Source organism: Somniosus microcephalus, chromosome 6, assembly GCF_052327205.1.
Source record: "Somniosus microcephalus isolate GS21.2 chromosome 6, FLI_Smic_1.0, whole genome shotgun sequence".
Classification (NCBI taxonomy): Eukaryota; Metazoa; Chordata; class Chondrichthyes; order Squaliformes; family Somniosidae; genus Somniosus; species Somniosus microcephalus.
The window spans coordinates 47,476,848-47,495,175 of NC_140992.1; the positions used below are offsets into that span (position 1 = coordinate 47,476,848).

At 39.0% G+C, this 18,328-nt stretch overlaps 1 protein-coding gene across 2 annotated transcripts in view; it reads right to left on the reverse strand.

Annotated features, from left to right (window-relative positions):
- Positions 1–10,005: 10,005 nt before the first annotated feature.
- Positions 10,006–18,328, reverse strand: part of dcun1d1 (DCN1, defective in cullin neddylation 1, domain containing 1 (S. cerevisiae)) — a 53,751-nt gene continuing 45,428 nt past the window's right edge. For both annotated transcript variants that reach the window (XM_085990143.1, XM_085990144.1), the window contains exons 5-7: positions 17,987–18,069; positions 12,690–12,786; positions 10,006–11,793 (exon numbers count right to left, since the gene is read on the reverse strand). In XM_085990143.1, coding sequence (XP_085846269.1) covers positions 11,714–11,793; positions 12,690–12,786; positions 17,987–18,069 — 260 coding nt within the window. In that variant the 3' untranslated portion in view covers positions 10,006–11,713. The remainder of the gene's footprint in view (positions 11,794–12,689; positions 12,787–17,986; positions 18,070–18,328) is intronic.

Below are 18,328 nucleotides of genomic sequence, written 5' to 3' on the forward strand. Positions count from 1 at the left end.
CTCAGGATCCTGCAAACTGGATTTACATCAGGACAGTGGTTTAGTGATGGGCTGTTCCAGTGTTTGTGCTGTTCCAGTGTTTGTGCAATAATAATCAGAATTAAAGTGCTTTATCAGCACGGAGACAAAATTGGCTAAGGGATAGAAAAGAGTGTGGTGAATGGCTGTTTTTCAGACTGCCGGGGAGGTATGCAATGGTATTCCCCAAGGTTCAGTACTAGGACCACTGCTGTTTTTGATATATATTAATGACTTGGACTTGGGGGTACAGGGCACAATTTCAAAATTTGCAGATGACAAAAGTTGGAACTGCAGTAAACAGTGAAGATAGTACTGTAATAGACTTCAAAAAGGACAGACAGGCTGGTGGAATGGCAGACGAAATTCAACACAGAAAAGTGTGAGGTGATATATTTTGGTAAGAAGAATGAGGAGAGACAATACAAACCAAATAGTATATTTTAAAGGGAGTGCAATAACAGAGCGACCTGGGGGTGCTTGTGCACAAATCTGTGAAGGTGGCAGGACAAGTTAACAAAGCATATGGGATCCTGAGCTTTATAAACAGAGACAGAGTACAAAAGCAAAGTACTTATGCAAAACTTACATCAAACACTAGTTTGGCCCCAGCTGGAGTAGTGTGTCCAATTCTGGGCACCACACTTCAGGAAGGACGTGAAGACTTGAGAGGGTACAGAAGAGATTTACTGGAATGATTCCAGGGATGAGAGATTACAGTTATGTGGATAGACTGGAGAAGCTGGGGTCGTTTTCCTTGGAGCAGAGAAGGCTATGTTATAGGAGGTGTTTAAAATCATGAGGAGTTTCGATAAATAAAGAGAAACTGTTTCCAATGGCTGAAAGATTGATAACTAGAGGGCACAGATTTACGGCGATTGGCAAAAGGAGTGGTTAGGATTTGGAATGCACTGCCTGATAGGGTGGTGGATACAGATTCAATAGTAGCCTTCAAAAGGGAATTGGATCAATACTTGAAGGTGACAAAAATTGCATGGATATGGGGAAAGAGCGGGGGAGTGGGACTAACTGGATTATGCTTCGAATGAGCCGACTCGACGGGCTGTATGGCCTCCTTCTGTGCTGTACTATTCTATGATTGATTCTTTTGAAAACCACACTATTTCCCTGAATGAGTGACAAAATTATTAGACAATTTATAGCAAATAGATATATGAACATATTTAAATAAAGATTGTGGCCTATTTTCGATGATCAAGCACATATAAAATTTAGTTTAAGTAGAGCAGTCTTATGCATAGCACTAGGAACTATATTATCATGGAGCAATATAGAGTGTGGGTTTGTTTTCACAATTCCTTACACAATAAACTCCACTGTTGAGAGTAGATATTGAGCAGGCTTTTCCCCATGGGAAAGGAAGAATTGAAAACAAAATCAAGCCAGTCACCCTCTGTTATAATCATGCATACTGCCTGGAAGTCATATAAAGTACTGCAGCTAGTAACCCAAGAGCTGGTCTCCAGCCTTTCTCCCAAAATCTAGATCTGGCAATATGCATGCAATGATTTCTCAACAGAAAGAACTGAAAAGTTGTAGAAAGCCATTTTGAACATATTCACTGGTTAGCACAGTTAATGAAACACAAATCATTCCACTGATGCCAAGAGAGAAACAAATTACTACTTAGTGATAACACAGCGACAGTTTAATAAAATTTAAAACCTTTTATTCACCTGCCCAGCTTTTTATACTTGTGGATGGTAGTAAAGAAATACTAAAAAAAAAGAGTGGGGGGGGGGGGGGAAGGGAGGGAGAGCAGGGAAGATATCTCTGGACCGGCAGGAAAGATACTTACTAGTACAGATGGGGAGAAAGGCAAAAAAAAGGAAAAGCTAATTATCTTAAAGCTAAGAGCAGACATGTTCGTGGAACTGGAAGGAAAAGTGCGATGCAGTGGGAATGAATGACATTGGCTGGAACGCCATGCTACAGAAAGAACAAGCTGAAGGTAACAGGTGGAGTGGCAGCAATATGGTAGGAAGGGCATCGCATTCATACAAGAAGCTATATAAAGTGCCTTGGCTGAGCAGCTGAGTTCAAGGATAAAAAAGGAAAGGTGATCACTGGCTGTTGGTTGCTTAGGCAAAAGAGGACAGGTGTTTTTTTTTTTTTTAATTTGCAGATCAAAAGAGGCCTGTAAAAAAGCCAAACCTTTAATCAGGGGGATTTTGTTTATGTAGAAATTGACTGGGGACACAACAAAGGAACAAACTAGAGCAGTGCGTGCTTCTAAAGGTGGTGCAGTATTATTTCATCAATCAGTTTATCAAACAGCCAAGAGCATCAGCAGTTATTCTGGATTTAACTTGCATTTAATGCAAGGATCTATTCTTGGCCCCCTATTTCTCATCTACATGCTTCCCCTCGGCAACAGCACCCAGACACATCAGGTTCCACACGTATGTTGACGAGACACAGCTCTAACTCACCACCACCTCTCTTGACCCTTCCACTGCCTCCAATTTGTCACATTTCTTGCCCAACATCCAGTATTGGATGAGCATAAATTTCCTCCAACTAAATATTCTGCTACAAACTCTATCCCCTAACCACTGACTCCATCCCTCTACCTGGAAACCGAGTTTGAACCAGACTGTTTGCAACCTTGGTGTCCTATTTGACCCCGAGCTGAGCTTCTGACCCATAACCTCTCCATCACCAAGGCTGCCTTCGTCCACCTCCATAACATCACCCGTCTCTGCCCCTGCCTCACCTGCTGCTGAAACCCTCATCAATGCCTTTGTTAGCTCCAGACTCGCCTATTGCAATGCTCTCTCTTGGCTGGTATCCCACCTCTCACCCTCAGGAATGCAGCATCAATGGCAGAATTGGAGGAATGCAGTTCTTGGAAGGTTGTAGGGCTAAAGGAGGTTGTAGGAGATAGGGAGGGGAGTGGTCATGGAGGGAATTGAATGCAAGCATGAGAATTCAAAGCATTGCTGGACCAGGAGCCAATGAAGGGTCAGTGAGCACAGTGGCGATAGGTGAACGAGACAGGATATGGGCAGCAGAGTTTTGGATAAGCTCAAGTTTATGGAGGGTGAAAGATGAGATTTTGAGTTACAACCCAGTATGGTATTGTAGAGGGTCCAGAATGCAATCTAAATATCATTTGAATAGAAATGATCATGTGCAATAACATTAAAAAGTAATTTAAAAGAGCAGACTTCTAGGGAATGCAAAGTTAATTGGAACACAGGATTAGCTTGGAGATCTTTGGTAGAAAAGTAGGAATCATTTAAAAAAAATTATTGAAGCTACAATCCAAATTAATGTTTTGATTCAGCTATATCAAAATGGCCAAAATAGTTAAGTAGGAATATAAGCCAAGTGTTCAGACTTTCAAACTTGGAACACACAACAGAAGCAAAATCAGGTCAAAAATTCACAAGCTACATTTTCACCCAGTCATTGGGAGGAAAATTTAAATCCTGAATCTAAGATAAACAGAGATCAGCAAATAACAAAAAAAAAATTGCATCATTTTATATTTATATACACATACATTTTAACACACTTATAGAAAGAATGAACTTGCCTTTGTTTGTCACATCCTCAGGACATCTCAAAGTGCTTCACAACCAACAGCAGAGGTAATTTATCAATCTATTTCTGGTGACATTTGAGGAATAAATGTGGGACATCAGGAGAATTTGCCTGCTCTTTGCATAGTGCCATTGGATCTTTTTACACCCACCTGAACAGGTACGAGGGCCTCAGTTTAATGTCTCATCCCAAAAGATGGCACCTTGACTATGCAGTGCTCCCTCAGTACTGCACGGAAATGTCATCCTAGATCGTGTGCTCAAGTTCTACATCGGAGTTGGAAACCACCCCCTTCTGACGGAGGAAAGCATAACATACTATACAGCATTAAGATATATTAGATAAAGGGTGAAAACAAAGTATTGATCTACTTAAAAATTATAGTGGGAAGCAGAGAGTTTGGAATAGTTACTTCAAATCTATCTTTACCTAGAAAAAAGGAACAAAAGTTCAAGTAAAATTTCAGATTTCCAAGATCAAGAGATGTGCTAGACAATATACAATGGATTAAAAAAAATTAAAAGCTTTGAGAATTGAGAAATAAGCAAACATAACTCCATAGTTTGAAAAAAGGTAAAAGGCACAACTAGAAGCCACAGACCAGCAAGTTTACCAATTATAGTGAAACTCAAATAATTGAAACATCTAAATGGTGAACCCTTGGAAAGTGCGATAGCAAAATACTGCAGATGCTGGAAATCCGAAACAACAGAAAATGCTGGAAAAACTTAGCAGGCCAGGCAACATCCGTGGAGAGAAATTAGAGTCGATGTTTCGGGTCAAAACCCTTTATCAAGACTAAAGAGGCACAGGGAATGAAATAGATTAAGAGGCCAGGCTGGGAGAGAACAAGAGACATTAAGAGGTATTCAAAATGAGACAAGATGGTGATAGGACTAGTGGAGAATTAGTGGAGACAAAAGATAGCTAATCTAGAGCCGTCTTTTGTCTCCACTAGTCCCATCACCATCGCGTCTCATTTTGAATACCTCTTAATGTCTCTTCTCTTGTTCTCTCCCAGCCCGGCCTCTTTATCAAGACTAGAGGCACAGGGACTGAAATAGATTAAGGGTTTTGACCCAAAACATTGACTCTAATTTCTCTCCACAGATGTTGCCTGGCCTGCTGAGTTTTTCCAGCATTTTCTGTTGTTACTTTGGAAAGTGTAACTCATTAAAGCAATCAGAATGGATTCTAGCAAGAGCATGGCCCAGAATTTGCAGTGGGTAATAACGGCGAACTAACAGCATTCAGTTATTTCTCTTTTGAAACCAGCCGCAACTTAAGGATGTAGCGCATGCGCATCTAAACGCAGAAATCCTTTAGTTGTCATTCATTCACTGCTCCGACACTGGCTGCGCTGTGCCCCCCACCCCCCCCATAGACAGCAATCAGTGAAACTGATGAAAACTTGGGCTTTTCCATGGTAATATTGCTGTTAAACACCCTATGAAATGTTAAGCCTTGTTAGATTAGGTGTAACTGGGGTTTTAACAGCATATTGACTGCTAAATAAATGTTATGGCCCTGAAAAACTAAATTAAATTTTGTGGAGTGTCAAATTTATCCATTATGATAAAAATTACAATTTTTAAGAAACTTAAAAAAAAAATTGCATGATCTCTGTGGGCAGCTTTCTTCAAGGCCAGTGGCGAACACCTTTGCTTCACCGTTGACTGAATTACGGGTCGTTGTGTTTAACTGACCTTCTGCAATTTTTCAAAGATTTCTGACATGGTAGACAGGGAACATGTAGCTGATATTACATACTTAGATTTTCAAAAAGCATTTGACAAGATTCCACATTTGTAATTATTGATCAAGTCACCAAAGAAAAGTCAAGTATGGCACTACATTAAAAATTCTCAAAGAAATAGATACAAGCGGTTAAGACCCAGAGATCAATCTTGAGAACACTTTTTATATTATGTTGGTAGGTATTACTGAAATGAGAGAGAGATCAGGAACAATGTAACCAAATTCAAGATTAGGATATTTTAAATAACAGACAATAAATAGCAATTCAATACTGGTACATGTAAAACAACTAGTATGGGAACAAGGAACCAAAAGAACAACTATGTGCGACTGGAACAGTGCTACAAGAGAGATCTGTGGGCTCTTGTGTTGATGGTTTCATATATTTATCCACAATGGTTAGCTGCAGTAAAAAAAGGCAAATAAAGTACTGGCGTTGCATTAGCTGAGCGAGTACAAATGTATTGCCACTGCATAGGTTATTAGTTAGATCTCCTTCTGCAGCCTGGTCAGCCAGTTATAGGAAGATTATTACTGCCTTTGAGGATAGAGGCAAAATACTAGACATCAGAAATCTGAGCTTTGGTGAAAGGTTAATGTTGAACTTGCTTTCTTTGGAAGTGTGTCTTTGGGGTGATCTAATTGAAGTTTTCAAGGTCATGGAGCGAACTAACAATATTGCTTCAGGCAAATTGCTCACTGTGGCACAGTGAAGTGTACAAGTACCAGGGGACATAAATTAAAAATTTAGAAGTTAGGGGCAACAAGTCAACAGAACAACTTCACCTAAAGGGTAACAGAGCAACATGTAATAAGTTACTAGAGAAAGTCACTGAAGTGAGTAGTGTTCAAGAAAGAATGAATAAATTTGTTGGAGGTTTTGAGGGTTATAGCGAGACTTTTTTTTCCCTTTAAAAAAAAAAAAATCAAAGGGCTTACAGGCATTTTTCCTGTTCCTAAAAATTCTGGATGAGGAAAATATATATATATATATTTTTTTTTTTTTTTTTTTTATAAAAAGACTAACCAAGACTGACAAAAAGAACAGAGGGGAAGAAGAAAACATGTGCACATGGTGAAGTGAATGGAGGCGAGAGAAAATCAATGTGATCTTGAAATAAAGCAGTTACCCACATATACTTATTTTGGACATTTAACTCAAAAGTGTCCGACTCCTGATCTCCAGCATTTATTACACCGCATCAATTTTCAGAACATGTTTCTACATTTATTCAATGTATAGCAAACAGGCAATGAGATACTTATAAATTGATTTTTTTTTTTTTTTTACAACCCTTTTATTGGCATTTCTCAGTGGACCCTGTAGATTTTCATCTTATGTGTCAATTTACAATACATTTGCCCATAATGAGATAAAAATTTTACATAATTTACAAGACATCCATTTAAACAAGCTCTTCCTAAACAAGCTTTCAATACTCTAAAATGTACTACCTACAAGTGTACAGAATTGCAATACGTACAAAGCACTATATTAGGCCTGAATTACAATACTGTTTCCCTGTCCCATACCCGAGGATGAAGACTTCACAGTTAACAATTGTTCAGTTTGAACAAGTGTTCAATTCTTTATAATCCTTAAAATACCACAAACGGAACAGATGGACCCTTATCAAGTCTTAACATATTCAAGGATGTGGCCAAACAGGACAAAAATACACCGAAACATGTTGGTTTATTCTATGCCAAGCAATGAAAGACTATGGTTTTGGCACACTACATAAACATTGCAGATGATTCTGTAATGGGTCAATAGGTACACATGTCTATGTTTTCCTTTAAAACAAGATCTCCGCTTTACATGTTTATGTACCTGTATGAAGAAAGTTTGAGCATCCTTAAGCAAATTTTAACAGGGAAATGCAAGTTTATGAAAAAGTTATTTATTTATTTTTTTAAATACCCCATCTTCTCCGGTTTCCTTCCTCCCCAGAATTTTTTTTTTTTTTGCATTTGATTAACATTACTGAAACAGTATGTTGTTTATGAGCCAATAGTAATTTTAAAGAAACCATTAATCCCTTCAAGTGACTAAGCATCTTAAGTAATACAACTACCATAGAACTAGTTCTTTAAGTCAGCTTTGATATTAAAATGTGCATCATGCCATAACTGCAATCACACTTTTGTTTAAATGTACAGAAGAAATGTGCAGACAAAATGTTTAACACTGCAGTACAAAACATAAGGTTCAAGCTTTTGGAAGAGACATCCAAAGCTTCTGTACATGTAGTACAAAATTTCTGTCAGTGAACAGCTTTGGTGCAATCTGAAATCACTATGAATAGCTCAGTGCAATAGTTACAAAGTTACACCAGCACTGTTCGTGAATACAGAAATAGTACTAATGTACATGACCAAATTGCCAGCTTAACGAGCATCTTGGGGGGCACAGCATGTTGGAGTAGTGACAAGATGCAAGCTCACAGATTCTTAATGTAGCAGGTATGTTGGGCATGGGTGCCAAACACAAGGAAGAGTTTCTTCATGGGGAAGGAAAAACTGTTAAGCTGAGTTAACATAATAATGGCAAGTTTAAAAACTGACAAGTGGTCTCTGGAAGTAGGTCCTCTGCATACCCTCGGTTAGGAATTGCTGTGGCATGGAAGAACTAAATGGTAGGTAAACCAAATAGAAATATAAAGATTACTAATTGGATATCAGACTTCCCAAGACTACCAACTCATTAAAAAAAGTTATGCTGCAGTTAATTAAAAAAAAGAAATTCCATTCAATAGTTCCAAGGATCAAATCCAAATATTTTGATGTTTTTCTTAAAACACACCAAAAAAGGAGTAAGTGCATTTTCTCCATCAAACAAGGCCTGGCATGCAAGAATGTATGTATGTACAAGTACCTTTCTCATTCATCTGAAAGACATTCCCACAGATCTAGCACACAGATAATTTTCCCACAGGGGCAAGTGAGAACATTCAGTCAACAAAAGTTTCCATCAGGGTTGAAAGCTGGAGAATCATCCAAAGATGTAGCAAATAAATGTTCAGGCCATTCATATGTATAGCACTGAATTAAGTTTTAGGACAACCACCTCACCCTGAAGGTGGAACTAAATCCTGTTTAAAATTGCACAATTAGTTACTCACCAACAATTCGCCATCCTGCTTGCTCCTCTCTGCGCACGTTGCTTTGTTTTCAAGTTTAGACAAACTTAAAAAAATGAAAGTGAGGTGATATTTCTCCTTCATGCAGTTGGTTACTCAAGAGGGGTGCAGTTTTCCTCACTATAAGTCGTCCCAGGTGAGTGTGTGCATACAAAATACTCAAGGTCCATATTTAGAACAGTTTGCATGCCCAACTAAAGAACATTCTCGTTAGAAACTTGGCTACTAAATGACATTGAGGGGAAGAAATCCATCACTGCAATTGTGATTTTATAAAAACCAAAGGGAAGAAGCCTCATGACCAAAACGAAAAGACAATAGAAATAGAATGTGGCCATTAATGGACCTTGCCAGGCCTATCTCCAGCTCTGCTCCGTACACAAGCAATAGGATTGTGCATTATTTGAGTGCTTGCATATTTTTGCATTGTATGCATTTTATATAAATCCTTTATTACACCAGTAAGCTGAATTTCTCCAGAACCAAATAAGTGCACGCTGAAAGAAGCAGGCAAGTGGATTGTATTGGTGAGTAAGGAATCGAAATCTACCACTTTAGTGATTTATCTTTAATATCTTGATTTAAAAGACTATATTGGCATCAGAAGTACCTAAATTCGAGCCATAACCAAAAATCATTGCTTAACCTTAGCTTCAAAATTTACTTAGCTTACATGTCTTTATAACCTCATTTTAACAGCTAAGCCTTCTTTTCTTAGGAATCTTCTGATCTCATGTGCAAATGACAGTGGAGTTCGAACTGACTCCATGGTTCATACAGTACTCAAGTACATCATGTTTGCACAGTATAAACAGCAAATTAGAGAAAACCTGCACAATAAAGTTGTACTTTCCACATTTCATGTACTTATTTTAATTAGGGTCGACTCCATCTGCAAACTTAGTGTCACCAAAATAAAAACAGTAGAACTGCACTTTAAAATGTACCATGCACCTTCAAAAGAAAACTATTGAAAGTATAATTGCCAAATTAAAATGAAAAAAAAAAATTCTAAAATGGCCAGCTTTCTATGATCACTTAAATGTCTTTGCATTGTTATGGTATAGTGGAATAAAAAGTAAACCAGAAGCTTATTGAAAAAAGTTTCAATGACCTATCAGAATTGAATTAAAGAAACAGTTCAGTTTCAAAACAGTGCCATAGCTCTAAATATTGGGCCATTAACTTTTCAACAAACAGTACGCTGCTCAAGTAAGAGTTGCATATAGCCATTCCAGTATTCTAAGCAAGATGAACAGACATGTTTACTCTTTAGGCGTATTTTAGTCGGCAATATTGGTTGATAAGTTTAACTTGGATTAATAAAATGGTTGAAGTCAAAAAACTCAATTGGGCATGTAACAAACTGTGGAACCTGATTGAGATGTTTCTACATTGGCTGTACATATCACAAATAAATGAAAGGAACAATGTAACGCAATTTCAGGATTCAAAGCACAGGTGAGTGAAAACTGATTGAAAGTCAACTGCATTAGATGGCAGTGTAACATCAGAACACCTATAAATTAAAGTTTATTAAACAATTTTAAAATGCATTTGAGATTAGCACAGGGCATAACATACACGGCTTTCTCTTTGAAGACCCAAGTATGAAATCCAGATCAAGGATTTGTAATAAAAAGTAAAACATCCTAATGACTGTAGCCTCTTCCAGCTCTAAGCTTTTACCTGAATAATGCATCATTAGACCAACATGGGAGCCATTTACAGTAAGAATCAGATTTTGATTACTATTTAAATGGATTATTCTACATATTTTAAACTTGTGTGTCTGGGTAATAAAAAGGCTCATCTTAAACCTGCACTGAATGCTGACCTGAGAAATTAGTTTTTGAAACATTTCGTTACCCTCTATTTTACAACTCACTTATACGTATGGAGGGAACGCTCAATAGACATGGCAACCTATCTGAACTTTATTGGGGAAACTACTGGTAAAACTATGCTAAGCGCACAAGCATCAAAATCCATTTCACACTGAGATTTTCAATTCTTCTCCCCAATGTTAATGATGGTTGCCAAGTCAACTTAAACATCCCATTTTGCATACAAATGAATTGTGAGCTGGGATGCAGGATCAAAACAGGTGTAAAATAATTGCCTTTAATACTTTCTTTAAAGCAGACGATTTTAAACTTGGCTACAAACACCAACGAAAAGACAGAGGTATTTCTAGTCAACTTTCCATGAATATGAAAAAAATAAGGGAAGGTCTGTGCTGTTTTCTTTGTTAAGCATGGCTGTGGCCTGCCTGAGTTGGAAAGAGTGGAGAAATTTCAGTTTCTTAGTCAACAGCACTAAACCTAATTCAGCAGTCTTAATTTGAGCATAATGCAGTTGGAAAGGAAACCTGAAATACCATCCAGGGCACTGCACAGGGCAAATATCTGAAGCCAAGATGCAAAATCCAGTATCAGAATGGTGACAAGGGTGCCCCTTGCATTATACCTGACCTAAAAAAAAGTTTAGCAATATGCTAATATCAGATGGCCCAGAGTGGAAGAGAAACTTCATTCCCATCAAAAAGCAAAACAAACAGTAAATACCACAGATCTCATTTGTAGAATTGCACCATTCTACTGCCACTTTCATTATGGAGCAGGACCGAATTTCGTACATAGGCAATGGTATGATGCAGTCTTCATAGAAAAGTAAGACTTTATGACAAGTAATCTGCCATAGAACAAGAAACGGCTGAAAGATTAGCTAAAGTAAGATTCTGTGATGGTCTAACTGCCCGTTTACATAATTTAAAAAGTACTAAGATCAAATCAAGGTTTCCATTTCAAATACAGATTTCCGGTGTCCAAGAATGCTGTTCAGCTCCTAACTGAAGGCAGCAATGTGCTTGATGTCAAAAAGCACTATAAAATTATCCTTTCAGAAAAGTCCTCCAAACGGATGCAAGATGAATGGTACAGGATCCCAAAGAGTATACAGATGGAACTCACGCTCAGTGTTGATGAAATTACATAGAGGTCCTGACTAAGACAGAAGCCCAAACCACCATTAAATGAATACGATATGATTGAAGAAAAGTCCTTTTTGGTGTTAACAACCCTCTGGATAGAATAAAAGGATTGATCTTCACTTCAATCCATTGATCAGCATTTTATTAACTAATTGTGAAATGACTGTGCATTATTTGCTGTATTTTTCATTCTGTACACATCATGTACATTCTGCGACAAGGCTTCCCAATGCTACACTGTTGTACTTTTTGTCCCAGTGATTTGTGGTCGTGCAAATTCCACAAAGTCATCAATAAGCACCGGCCATGCTCCTGAAACACATCAGAAAGTTGCATGTAATTTTTTTTTTTTTTTTTCCCCCCCCATACTTCCAAATAGCATTTCTACTTCATTTAAGATTGTTACTCAATAAACTGAACTATTACCAAGCACATACTAAGTATCTGTCAGCTTTTGTTTAGCTAATCCTGTGTTCACCCAGGAGGGGAGCACAGATCAGGGAAACTGAACTTTTACCACCTTGCGACAGAAATAACTCCCAGGTCAGATACTGCAAGGGTGAGATGCAGAGTACAACTCTGTATATTGTGCCTCAACATTAGCCTCAGTTGAGTAGTCCTCCATTCCTGCGCCAATGTAACATTAAATGACTGCTAATTTTGTAACAAATTCAGGACAGTTTCAGGCTGTTTGGCTCATGTCTGGCAAGCGTAAATTCAGATTACCCAAATTCACTTTCCTTAGATTGAGGTGCAATGGTGTTGTCAACCCAAACAGCCAAGCTGGATTCAAACTCAAGCCAGAAGTAAACGGGTACAGTATTCAAACCTGAATCTGATGTCACATTCATTTTTAACATCTCTATAGTAACTGATATGGTGTAACTTTAAAAGTCTGGCAGCTTTTACTAACAAATGAAACTAAGCTTAAATCTGTTGTGTCCTACAAATTGCTAAAATTTGCCCTATTTAAACTGTCTCACTTGATATTTAAAAATCATAGAACTCATCTTAATGGTTGATAAAGTGTAAATTTACCTCTTAAATTACTCACAGTACTAAATTACAAAGCAGAGATCTTAGTGACTGATTCCAAAGTAATTATCAAAACAATTTTTCAATGATATTTAGCATAGGGTGAATAATAATCATGTAGGCCAAAGCAGCTTTAGAATAACTTTTTGCCAATTATTTTATAGATAGCATACCTTCTTCATCATAATTGGACATGTCATCAGCAATCATACAGCTGAAGTCTAACAGAAGGTTCCAGGTGTCTTTAGGTATTGATCTTTTATGATGTTCCTGAATGCAAATATGCAACAATTTTTAAAGACATCAAAACCATAAATTGTGCCATTGAATGTACTGAGAAACAATGAAGTAAGCTTTGCTGTACAAAACTGAAAATCTGTTTCTGCAATTTATCCCTTTCTAGCAGCCGACTGCAATCCAACAGTGACCTGAAGTAAATACTAAAAACCTAAAAGTTCAAACCAAACAAGGAGCTCTGTTGTATTTACCAGATCTCCACTGAATTTTACTGAGGAAGTCATAATGCATTAATCGAGTACAGCATCTTAGCCAGAACTTGTCATGACATCAGTTGCTTTGAAAACAGGCTACACTTAATTTAGTGGTTACATTGCAATATTTCATATATACTGATTTTTGGAAGTTAGAGATTCATTTAATATCAAAGAACAAATTTGCCTCTGAATCTATTTGCTCCCACCCAATGTTTTCCATTCACCTGAACTGCAACAAAATATTATAACATTTCTGCAACTACAATAACAAAATAAACTTTCTCCCTTATTTGTTAACTAGCAACTCAGTTATGTTACATTTTGATATTTATGCTTTAAAGGCAGACCCGTAGCCACACTGCTGGAGTATTGGCCTCAACCAGGAAACCAGAACTCGAAGTCCCGCCTTGACTGATGTTTTCCAGACTTTTCTGGAAAAAGTGAGTTTTAACATTTTTTCTGTTGGGCCTGAGGATGGAGGACAAAGTGACCAAGTACAGGAAACTTTCGTTTAACCGGAGGCTAAAAGTCCAGAAAGCTCTATCTACCGGCAAAATTCAGGAGCCGTTTTCTATAAGTTTTTTTTACTTCTCGTTGCTTTTTTTTCCCCAGTCAGGCTCTGCAAGGTCTGTAGCTAAGTAACAGCTTCAGCTAGAGACGCTTGCAGCTGCAGCCGACTGTTTTGAAGCTGTTGCTAAGCAACAGGGTTTGTTGATTCACACGGAGCTGAAAAGCTCTATGTTTTAACATTGCCGCTGGTTTATACGGCAGTTTTGATCCAATGGCACCAGCTCGGTCCAGTCAGTGCCGGATACCAGAAAGTTTCCTGTACTAATATTGGGTCCCATTTTGGTCAGCATACTTATGAGAAGACAGATACAGTGGAAAGGATTCAAAGACAGTCATAGATTATTTTAATTTTTGATCGCTAAACTATTAAGAAGTCAATCTGTTTTTTGTGGAATGGAGTCTGTTTGGGTGGGGAAGGAAGAGGTCTTATACTATTCAAAAGGACAGACTGTGCTCTTACTGGAAAGGAGAACCAGAGTCATGGCAAGAACAAGCCAAGTGGAATTTAACTCATTTCCTATCTAAAAGGTCCTTAGATATGGAAGTTATGCTAGAGGACTGGAAGGTTGACAAATTAATACCTTTGTTCACAAAGGGAAAAATGAATAAACCAGATAACTATAGACCAGTCAGCCTAACATGGTAGCGGGTAAGTTTCACAAGCTACACAGGTAAAATTAATACTTATGCAGAAAGACATGGGTTCATTCAGGGCAGCTAGCATTGACCAGTAAAAGCCAATTGTGTCTGACAAATTTAAGAGGTCTTTAAGGAAATAAAAAAAGTGTGCATTGATAGAGGAAATGTGAAAGATGCTATGTATATGGATTTTCAAAATGCACATGAGCAGGTACTGAATAGGAGGCTTGTTAATAAAATTAATGTGCATGGTATTAAAGAGTGTGGCAGCATGGATAGAAAGTGCACGAAAGGACAAGAGGAGAGAGTAGTGGTTAACAGGCGTTTTCTGGACTGCAGGGATATAAACAATGGTTTCTCTCTGGGTTAAGTGTTGGGACCATTGCCCTTCTCTTTCTCATACGTATACCAGGACACACTTAAAATTTGCAGGCGACACAAAAATAGGATGTGTAGTTAGCTGTGAATACTAAGCATCTTGTTGGTAAGGCGGTTGGTAAGAAAGCAAAAGGGATTCTTGGCTTTGTGAATAGGGGCATTGAATACAAAAACAAGGAAGTTATGGTTAACCTTTACAAATCACTGGTTAGGCCTCAGCTGGAGTAATGTGTAGAATTCTGGGCACCACGTTTTAGGAAGGATGTCAAGGTCTTGGAGACGGAACAATAACTACTTGCATTTATATAGTGCCTTTAACGGAGTAAAATGTCCCAAGGTGCTTCACAGGAGCATTCAGACAAAATTTGATTCCAAGCCACATAGGGAATATTAGGGCAGATGGCCAAAAGCTTGGTCAAAGAGATAGGTTTTAAGGAGCGTCTTAAAGGAGGAAAGAGGGGGGGGTTTAGGGAGGAAATTCCAGAGATTAAGGCCTCGACAGCTGTAGGCATGGCTGCCAATGGTGGAGCGATTAAAATCAGGGATGTGCAAGAGGCCAGATTGGAGGAGCGCAGATATCTCGGAGGGCTGTATTGCTGGAGGAGGTTAGCGATAGGGAGGGGCGAGGCCATGGAGGGATTTGAAAATAAGAATGAGAATTTTAAAATCAGTTGTTTAACCGGGAGCCAATGTAGGTCAGTGAACATGGGGTGATGGGTGAACAGGACTTGGTGCAAGTTGGGATACAGACAGCAGAGTTTTGGATGGCCTTAAGTTTATGGAGGGTAGAAGATGGGAGGCTGGCCAGGAGTGCGTGGAATAGTCAAGTCTAGAGGTAACGAAGGCATGGATGAGGGTTCCAGTAGATGAGCTGAGGCAGGGCGGAGTCGGGCTATGTTACGGAGGTGGAAATAAGCGGTCTTAGTGATGGCGCGGATATATGCTCGGAAGCTCATCTCAGGATCAAATACGATACCAAGGTTGCGAACAGTCTGACACAAAAGCAAAATACTGCAGATGCTGGAAATCGGATATAAAAACAGAAATGCTAGAAATACTCTCATCGACCTGAAATGTTAACTCGGTTTCTCTCGCCACAGACGCTGCCTGACCTGCCGAGTATTTCCAGCATTTTCTGTTTTTATTGCAAACAGTCTGGTTCAGTCTCAGACAGTTGCCAGGGAGAGGTATGGAGTTGGTGGTGGTTTATCAGGAATGAGGGCCTTCAGTTATGTGAAGAGATTGGAGCAGTTGCATTGTTCTCCTTAGAGCATAGAAGGAGAAGGGGAGACCTAATAGAGGTATTCAAAATTATTATTTTTTAAAAATTCGTTTATGGGATCTGGGTGTCGCTGGCAAGGCCAGCATTTATTGCCCATCCCTAGTTACCCTTGAGAAGGTGGTGGTGAGTCGCCTTCTTGAACCGCTGCAGTCCATGTGGTGATGGTACTCCCACAGTGCTGTTAGGTAGGGAGTTCCAGGATTTTGACCTAGCGACAATAAAGGATCGGCGATATACTTCTAAGTCAGGATCGTGTGTGACTTGGAGGTGGTGGTGTTTCCATGCGCCTGCTGCCCTTGTCCTTCTAGGTGGAAGAGGTCGCGGGTTTGGGAGGTGCTGCCGAAGAAGCCTCGGCGAGTTGCTGCAGTGCATCTTGTAGATGGTACACACTGCAGCCACGGTACGCCGGTGGTGGTGGGAGTGAATGTTTAAGGTGGTGGGAGTGAATGTTTAAGGTGGTGGATGGGATGCCAATCAAGCGGGCTGCTTTCGAGCTTCTTGAGTGTTGTTGGAGCTGCACTCATCCAGGCAAGTGGAGAGTATTCCATCACAATCCTTACTTGTGCCTTGTAGATGGTGGAAAGGCTTTAGGGAGTCGGGAGGTGAGACACTCGCCACAGAATACCTAGCCTCTGACCTGCTCTTGTTGCCACAGTGTGTGTGTGGCTGGTCCAGTTAAGTTTCCGGTTAATGTTGACCCCCGACCGCCCCCCCCCCCCTCCCCAAGGATGTGGATAGTGGAGGATTCAGTGATGGTAATGCCATTGAATGTCAAGGGGAGGTGGTTAGACTCTTGCTTGTTGGAGATAGTCATTGCCTGGCACTTCTGTGGCGCGAATGTTACCTGCCACTTATCAGCCCGAGCCTGAACGGCGTCCAGGTCTTGTTGCATGCGGGCATGGACTGCTTCATGATCTGTGGAGTTGTGAATGGCACTGAACACAGGGGTTTTAATAAAGTAGGGAGAAACTGTTTCTTCTGGCAAGTGGGTCAGTAACTAGAGGACAGAATTAAAATAATTGGCAAAAGAACTAGAGGGGAAATGAAGAGAAATTATTTCACAGACGGTTATGCTGATCAGGAACACACTACTTGAAAGGGTGGTGGAATCAGATTCCATAGGAACTTTCAAAAGGCATATGGGCATGTATTTGAGGAAAACTAATTTGCAGGGTTATGGGAAAAAGCTGGCATGATGGGCTGAATGGCCTCCGTCTGTGCTGCAAGATTCTATCTTCAGGAGGACATAAATAAGTTAGTTGATTGTCGTGAAATTTAAATGAGAAATGTGAGGCGTTACATGGGGGGGGGGGGGGGGGGAAAGAGAATGAGAAGTCATATACACTTGATGGTACAATACTAAAAATAGAAAAGCAGGGGCAGATATATAAATCTATAAAAGTGGAAGGGCAAGTTGATGAAGTGGTTAAAAAAATGCATAAGGAAACGTAGGCTATAATATAATCAAAGGTAATGCTAAAGCTATATAAACAATTGGTTAGATGCAATTAGAATACTGTGCTCAGTTTTGGACATCTTACTTTCAGGAGGACATCAATGCCATGCAGAGATGCAGAAGAGATTCAGCAGGGTGATCTCAGGGATAAGAGGCTTTAGTTAGGAGGACAGACTAGAGAAGTTGGGACTCTTTTCATTATAATAAAAGGTGGTTAAGAAAATATCTAATAAGTGGTTTTGGTAACCAAGAAAAACTATTCCCACTAGTCAGTGTCAGCAACTGGAGGGAATAAATTGAAGATCATGACCAAAAGAACAAAGGAGAAGTTAGGACAAATTTATTTACAGAGGTTTTTAGGACATGAAATATCTTATTAGTGGTGAAAGCAGAATAGATAATAGCTTTTAAAAGGAAAGTGGATAAATATTTGAAAAAGGAAAGTTTTAAAGGGTGTGGGAATGGGACTAAGTGGATAGCTCTTAGAGGGCCAGCACAGGCACAATGATGTGCTGTAAAATCCTGATTATAACCTGATGCCTGCATTGTATAAACCAGATTTAACTTCTTTAGGGACTGCCCTAATAGAAATCATCTTTCAAAACAAAAAATAAATCAGATTCAGTTGGAAATTTTCATACTTGTACTCACCAATAAAAACTTATTCCATAGATCTAAGAATTTGAATCGCCCAGCAAGTACTAAATTCCAGTATGCAATTGCCATTTCTAAATCTGCAAAATAAAATTTTAAGTACATCTTCAGTAGTTACAGGAAAGTTCAAACATTTACATCAATGAAGTCGAGAGTAGCACTGCAGGTGTTATAGCCAAATAATTTTTAAACATTAACGTTATGCAAATGTTCCTCCATTTTGGCATGGCTGCTGTAATGACTATTTAGCTAGAGGAAGTGATGTAAAACTAATTAAAACAATAATCTAAAACTCCCTAGTTTCAGCACCTGATCAGCAGAAAATGCCTATAGAGATTA